Source organism: Aplysia californica, unplaced genomic scaffold (genome assembly GCF_000002075.1).
Source record: "Aplysia californica isolate F4 #8 unplaced genomic scaffold, AplCal3.0 scaffold01178, whole genome shotgun sequence".
Lineage (NCBI taxonomy): Eukaryota > Metazoa > Mollusca > Gastropoda > Aplysiida > Aplysiidae > Aplysia > Aplysia californica.
Window position 1 is genome coordinate 66532 of NW_004798448.1, and position 8187 is coordinate 74718.

Sequence of the window (8187 nt, forward strand, 5' to 3'; positions counted from 1 at the left end):
CCCCACTTTCCCATAGCACAAACAAAAATGGTTGAACTCCCTGACTTGGAAGAAAAATTCAAGTCTTTAGAGACTAAATAGTGAAAATGAACCATCACGCAACCTGACTCAGCCAATTCGAAGTCCTTTTTTCACCTCAATGAGAACAACACAAGTGCTTTCACAACTTTCAGGTTATTTGAGTAACTTTTTGACACTGAAATAGTCACCAAAGGTGGAACTGAAAAAAGCAAAAAACAAATGGCCTCCCCTGACTCTTGCAAAAATATTCATTCATTCTGGGATTTCTCCTCACTACTTTTTACTTGTCTATGTTGATCACAAGCTCGAAGCATCTGAAATGCAACATTCATCCACGAAAAGAATATCAGAGGGACCGTTACGCAAAAGCCTGGCATAACAGAGACAAGAACGAACTACAGTCTAGCATGCACATAGCAAAACGTGCATAGTATAACACGGAAAGGTCGAATACAGAAAACTTATTCACGCATCCCTCGAGCTGTGCCTGCAGTCCAGTTTTTTTTAAAATTCTTTCTCTTTGTAAGATATACCTTGAACTACGGATCCCTCAAACTACCGAGGCCAGTCCCGACGAATTCGCTACTGTACATGGAACAGATTTTCAGGTTCCCAATTGTTTTTCATAAATACATGAACATATAATCTTTGTATTTAAAACATGTACATACTGAAATTCATACGGAATGAAAAGATATCTGCGCCCTACAAATTTCACAAAGTATTGTATGTGCATGCTAGATTGTATGCCTATACAAATTCATCTTTGTAAGGTAAAAAAAAACAAAAAAACAAATAAACTACCAGTCGTCATCGTCACTGTCTGTGTCCCCGTCATCGCGGATGGTCTTTGTCTTGGAGGGTTTGCCAAAGATTTTGTTCCCCTTCTTGGCCACCTGCCCCGTGGTGGGTGGCTCCAGCAGGTCCCCCTGGTAGTTGAGCATGTCGCCGCGACCCAGACGCCACTCCAACATGGCCGTCGGGAAGTCGTCCGCTCCGCCCAGATCGTCAAAGCCCACGATGTAGTCCACAGTTTTCCCGTCTTTGGCAAGGCAGATGGTGGGCAAGGTCTTCACGCGCAGCCTCTCCACCAAAAACTGACTTCTCTCCGCGTTGATTTTGATGAACCTGGTCTCCATATGCTTCCGGGCGATTTCCGTCAGGTGCTTGTCGATGATTTTGCACCGGAAGGTGCTGTCTCTGTAGAAGTGACACACCACTTTCTTGCTCTTCTTGCAAGCCTCGAAAAATTCCTTCTCGTCCGCCACCTCGCTGTACTCACCATGGCCAGCCGCCAGCCACTCCTGTTTCTGCTGCTGAGCCTTCTTCATGGCATCCAAACGACGCTTTCTCAGGACTTCAAAATCGTCGTCGTCCATTTTTTCTAGCCGTTCAATTTCGGCATCGAGCTGATTCTCGATAACTTGTGTTGCCTGTAGCAAGTGGTTCTCCAGTGGGTTGGCCATCATTGAGCTTTCTTCTTTTCTGGTGACCAATAAAAAAAAAAAGAAAGAAAAAATCAAATAGTGACACAAGCTTACACAGCTACCATCTACAACCTCTCTAAACCTAAAACTCCGCTAAACCAAACTGAAGAAAACAGGGAAGTCACACAGATTTCTGTTTAAGTAGCCTGCACTGTATATTATTACAGTGGAACTCGGATTCAACGAGGTCGCCCGGCCTGACTTAAAACCTCGCTGAATCCGAGTGTTCGTTATACATGTAGCAAACATGAGGTTTTGTGTAGATTATAACAGGCACTGAGCACATTTATAACGTGTAAAGAGAAGTAACAGGTAGTGCCTGAAATGCTTGCATATTATGAGCTGTGTAAAAAAAAGACCAATTCATTCAAATGCAGGCCTGTGTCATCTCGATTGTTTGCCAAAAAGTTGTGTTGCTGTGTAGAGCCTAGCACATGGTGACTTTTGATTCCATAGACCAACGCTCAATTCATTACATAGATCTACGTCAATACTAGCTTATATAATAATGATCAGTTGCTGAGTGGAAAAAAAGACTGTGTGACGCATTTGTATCTCTGCGACGTTCAACGCCCGGACCGCTGGTGCCTCCCCCCCTTCCCCGACACAGTCACACGTGTGCAGGCCACCCATTGGACCCCGACACACGCCAGAGTATACACATGTGTGTGAGCCAACAACGCATGTGTTGGTATGAAAAAAGGCTGCTGATTGGTCGAATTCAATCGGTTAAGTGAACAATAGTTCACGATGCAGGTGCAAACGATGGTTTTCGGGAATAGATAAAGTTCGTTCTGGGAGAAAAATAAGCGGGGAAGCGACCTAGTTGAATCCGAGCTCGCTGATATAAGTGCTTATGTGCTAGTTGAATCCGGGTTATTTTTATTGGTTTTAAAGAAGAAAAAAAAAACCGGGGAATCTATCTCCTCTCGTGGAATCCGAGTTCTCGTTGAATCCAAGCTCGTTGAATCCGAGTTCCACTGTATACATCAACAGAAAAAACAATGAAAAGAAGCTTGAAATTCATCGTCAACTATGTTATAATACCAGAATCATATATGGAGACCAAAGCCTTTACCTCACAATTTCATTGCTTAAAAAAAAAAAAATTGTAATGCAGGCATTTTTGACACAATTTCCTACTTATTAAGGCCTACCCAAGCTGAGAGGGATACAACATCACAACAGAAAGACGGAGAGATATTTTATAAAAAATTCTCCCCACTCAGGAATCAAACTCAAGTTTCCTGCATGCGACAGCGAAGCCCCTAACCGCCTTACCACAGACCCGAGTTATATGAGAAACTTATAAACAACCCTATCGTTGAGGTGCTATGCAAAGGGAAGCAACCACTTATATGAGCATGCATTTTGAGGCACCAATAGTTACTTACCTTTGTATCGTCACCATGACCAATTCACAACTGACATCCTTGTCTTTACTTTGATCAAAAATGCTTACGATAGTCATATCTTCCCACCACTACACAAAAATACTGGACTATGCTTAGAAAAATTGATTCATGACCAAACAGTAGCGAAAATTAGTTCGCTACTAGTAAAAGAGTCTAAATCTAATAAGGCCTACAATCAAAATATAATATAAATGACTCTATTTCGAGTCTTAAGATAAGAGACACAAAAGGGGGAGAGAAATTCCACACAATCTACCTGCTTTCATGGAATTATCTGAATTATCTTCAATCCAAATGTCCATTGATAAGAGAAAGTGATGAATTTGAGCAATTTTTTAAAATAGATAAAACGATAAGGGACACATCTATTCAGAACTTGTCACAGTGTGAGAGTAAAGGGAAAGAATCAAAGATGCCTGGAAATGATTGCTTACTTGAGTGGTTACCTCCCTTACTTGACAAATCCCTGAGCTATCGGGTTGGGCTTAGGCAGAATTCATGTTTTGTATTTTGTAAAAACACAAGAACGCCAAAGGTATTTTACCAACATTTTCAAACTACAGAGCCGTTTATTTTTCTTCTTCTTCAGATTACTAATTGCTTTCTGGTAATCAGCAACGGTTGTCAAATCATCGTCTATCAGAGAGCTTGGTGCAATGTTGTGCTCACAACAAAATCCACAATACTCTTTCGCCTTTTTTCAACATCCTTGTATTATAAGCGAACAATTTTGTTCCAAAGAACAGCCGTTATTTTCTTATCTTTGCTGCCATTACCAAATGTGTCCAAGATTAAGGATAGACTAACGTTGGGAACCGAAGTGCCTTAGTGGTACATTATACTACACCGAAAGCACATGATGCTGTGAATTAAAAGCACACTTTCCTCACACACACCCCAGGCCCAGAGCATGATGATTCACCCATTGCCTCTGATCACATTTCTTGTACAATATACTGTAAAGCCTACTGTTAGGGCTAGTTTTGACTTGACCTACAAGATGTTGGTTCCACAGGTTTCCCTACGACTTACTGCATTGAAATCTATGTCCATGACTGCTAGGTAGCCAGGCAAAAATTGTATCATATGTGCAGCTTTTTTTATTGCCAATGCTTCTCTTCTAGATCTAGTCCTCTCTAACTAGTCGTACTGGTGGGTGGTTGGCCGGTGTTCTAGTGTGGTTTGCTCCTTTTTTCCTGTCAAACATCTAGATCGTCTATATAATCTCTCCTTCTTGTGTTTGTTACTCTCTTACTCTTACCTCTAATCTTCGGCACTTAACATATTGCGTTGCAAGTGCCGTTAAACTCTTACTATAAGCAGTCACCTGCACCAGCGGCCCCTGTTCCAGTACACTATAAAAAACACTTATTTTTCAGCCTGTCTATAACGGTCCCTTGCCAACACGGCCATGATCAGTCATTTTCACTGCAACTTACTACTATAACTTATAATAGGTACCAGAAACTAAATTTTCAAAGTAGCTGAATGCCAGATTTATCAGTTCCATTTGAAAGGCCTATATATTATATCCACTGAGCATTTTGGTACCATTCTTTAACCTCTCAGTCAATTTTTAAGAAAATGGTAGTTGTTTAAAATTTGATCAAATTTGTTAAAGTCAGTCACTGGCTGCAACCCCATGTTTGACAGACAATAAAATAGTACCAAGAGCACTAAACATCTCCACATTAACAGAGTACAATCACTATAACAAATATATGGAGCCTAATTTTTTTCAAGACTGTGAGATCATTACAAATCAGTATTTTATCGCCTTAAACACGATGGTCTGTCATTATTTAGACAAAAACACCGAGTGTTGACCCCGCCGGCGCCACACCAGGCCCAGCGGTGAGCGAGTCGGCTCTATACTGTGGTGTACCCCGCATGTGGGGTCACATGCTTTCTGAGTCTCGCGGAAGGATTGATGAAAAATAATTCCAAGTTGATTACTTTATTCTAATAGGAAATGAGCTGATCTTTTGTTTAATATATTTTTTTAAGCCGGTATTTTACATATTATATGTAAAAAGTGATCTTTAAACATTTTGACAGTATTTTTAAAAGCTTTCTATTTTAACCCCAAAGGCCAAATACATACCACGGGAAAGCCTGTTTAAAGCTCTACAGGTCTCCGCCAATGTAGCAATGACCACGAAAATCTTTTTTTTTGCCATAAAGTGTTTGCAAATAGGTGCATTTTGTAGCTTTATCTTCACAGAGCATGGAACTTTTGGAATTTTTGAAATCCATCAATAAACAAAAAAGTTACGGATTTTTTAATCAATTAATTTCTGGTACACTTTTATATAATGAAAAAACCCCAAAATATGGGACGTTCTTTGGTGAGTTTTGAGACAATATTCATCAAAACTCGCTCATTTCTCGGAGTATTTGAAAGAAACTTGGCAACCCAGTACATTTTCTAGTGCAGAATCTAGTCCTGCTTTCAGATTTTTCATAGCTATCCTATTTTTTGGGTTATGAAGACGTTTATAGGTAAAAATGTGGCCGTTTTCGGTGCGTTTTGAGACAATATTTGTCATAGCTCGCCTATTTCTTGGAATATGTAAATGAAACTTGGCAGTCTAGTACATTTTTTAATGCAGAATCTAGTCATGTAGTCAGATTTTTAATATCTGTCATACTTTTTGCGCTCATATGACCTTAGCAGTTGCGAGCGCCGTAAAACCTTATACTACTACTATACTTTTTGAGTTATAAAGACATTAACAGGTAAAAAAGTGGCGTTCTACAGATTTACAAAGATTATCCATATATGTTCTCCCAAAGTCATGATATTTGAATGAAACTTGGCAACATAAAAGGTTCCTCCTTGCCAAGCAATGCTCTGGATCAATAATGTTTGTCACAAAAAAGTAAGTAGAGAGCTACTAATAAATCCAGTTCTGTACTAGTAAAAGCATGCATACTTTGTTATAGAAAATAAGATCGTCTCTGTGTATATATCCATTGTTGGACAGTGTCCTATTGTGTGGTAGATTAAGATGCGTTCAGATAATATAGTTTACATGTCATGGGAATATTTCGCATGTGTAGGCTACAACTCATACAATAAATGTAACATATTTACACCCCCCTCCCCCTTCTCTCTCTCACTCTCTCTCTCTCTCACGCTTGCACACACACACACACACATGCACGCGCGCGCACTCACGCACGCACGTGTGAACGATAACAATGTATAAACGGGACTATCTTCCCAGACTGGACTAAATAAGTACCATACTCTTTAATAACAACAATCTTAATGCCTCACTTTTCCAAACAGAGCACACAGGACGAGTCCAAGTGTGTGCTTTTCCCCAGAGGGGGGAATAGGCTTTCATAACGCAAACACAATGCCATACCACTTCTCAAGATGTTTGCTTTTCTGTTTCTATTCTTCTGTCATGCAATCAAGCAAATAAAAATGACTACACTTATTGTATTGTGACTAAAATGCAACAAAAACGCAAGTTATCAAGGCCCCCGTTTAGTTTTCAAGTATCCTTCCCCCCTTTCCATTTCACATAAGCGGGGCCTCGTTTGTAGCGCCCGAGGCGACCGATGGCTGATGACGTCACTCAGTGGAAATTTCCAGGCGGTCGGCCGTTCACCCAGCACGCGCAAATGGCTATGTCGCTTTTTCCCTTAGTTACTCCCAAAATTTTAAAGATTACGCCAAAACTGCTAAACACAGAAGCATGAAATTTTAAGGGAATAAAGAAAAATGGTGTACAACGTATCAGTCAGTTTGACAAATCACAGCTCCGAAAAACCTTCAAAGCGCACAACATCAACCACTTTCGCAAACGTTTTCGACTGCTTCTAGGATGGGTACAATGTTGTCAAACTGCATACTACGAGATTAACCTCTTTTCTGATTGACTGCCAAGTTTCATTCATGTCCATTCACCAGAAGCGGCGTGAGAGCGAGTTGAAGACAACAACCTTTGCGTTAGTGCGTCCCACGAAACACCCCCGCTGCGGGGGCCAAAAATCGGCAGAACAAAACGCGCTCGGTGGGCATTGCTAGCCAATGAAAAGACGATATTACGTTCCGCGAAACATTTGAATGCACCCATGTCAATTTTTCAACCGGCCGACCACGCATTCCCACCGCGAGGGGCTTTGCTTTCGTCGGCGATTCTCCAGCTCCTACTAATCGGACATAAAAGCAACTTACACCATTGTAACGAGGAAAAGCTGAACTTTTACAAGGTGTACGGCGTTTGGTGTTTTATAGCGAAAGAGCAAAGAAACAGCGATCGGAATTACCCCGATTTCACCGATACCACCCGGTCGGAAGGCCGCGAGTGCCCGCGAGGCCGTGTTTACGCTACCTACTTTTATAAGTCCATCTCAAAACCTGCATACAGCGGTCACTTGCTACAAAGTTTTCCGCCAACCTATCATCAGAATGAGTGTACAAACATTCAATCAACGCAAAGAAGTAGTGGTAAATTTTTACTTTCTCACTCCCACACACAGATACACTACTTGAAGTGCTTCAGGGGTTAAACTACTGTCAGTATTGTTGTTTGCTGCAACAGTCTTGTCTTCCACTTGCATGTTGTCTGCTGGCGCAATTTTGTGGAGACATGATGATCTCAGCTTGGGCTTGGGCGATTTTCCTCCAGCTCTAATTTAAAAGCTAAGAGTGAGACGGGAGGAAAAGTAAAAGACAACTAGCCTAGTAGGTAGATCTAGAGTAGTAGTAGATTATCTAGATCAGATAGTTGAGCAAGTTTAGTAAGCCTAGAATGATAGAATTAGAAATTACGCTTTTTTGTTAGTTGGGGTGACTCATCATTCAGTAGAGTTGTAAACGCTGTCTTTTTGTGTATTTCTCTTAAATAAGATAGTGGACATGACATACACTTATATACGTACCGTAAAATAAAGAATTTGGGAAACGAAGAAGTAGGCTAAGTATATCAAGAAAAGTTCCTGTCTATTACTCTCAAGTTGAAATCTTCAGCATGTGAATTGGTTATTGGTAGGAGCACAAATTTCGTGTCGTAAACAAAAGTTGAAGTTGTTTTTAAAGTACTTCCGGTATGAAGAAACATTTTCCTACGTGAGCATAATTTTCATTGGTTAAGAGTAAAGAATAAGCCAATGAACATAAGTGTATGATATAGAGATTTTTGTTTCCAGTATTTTCGTTGTTGTCAAGGCGAAACGCTGTAGGCTTGTCTTATAGCAAGCAGCTACTTGTCATGCTCGCTTCCTCGTCGAGGAATCAGTTGTTTCGA

General features: G+C 40.6%; 1 protein-coding gene across 1 annotated transcript; it reads right to left on the reverse strand.

Moving 5' to 3' along the window:
* Window positions 1-531: 531 nt before the first annotated feature.
* On the reverse strand, window positions 532-7985 carry LOC101849340 (thioredoxin domain-containing protein 9). Its single transcript, XM_005112073.3, has 2 exons — window positions 7823-7985; window positions 532-1506 (listed from the first exon to the last, which is right to left on the reverse strand). Exon 2 carries the CDS (start codon window positions 1488-1490, stop codon window positions 822-824), a length of 669 nt encoding a protein of 222 aa, XP_005112130.1. The 5' UTR covers window positions 1491-1506; window positions 7823-7985; the 3' UTR covers window positions 532-821.
* Between the last annotated feature and the right edge of the window lie 202 nt (window positions 7986-8187).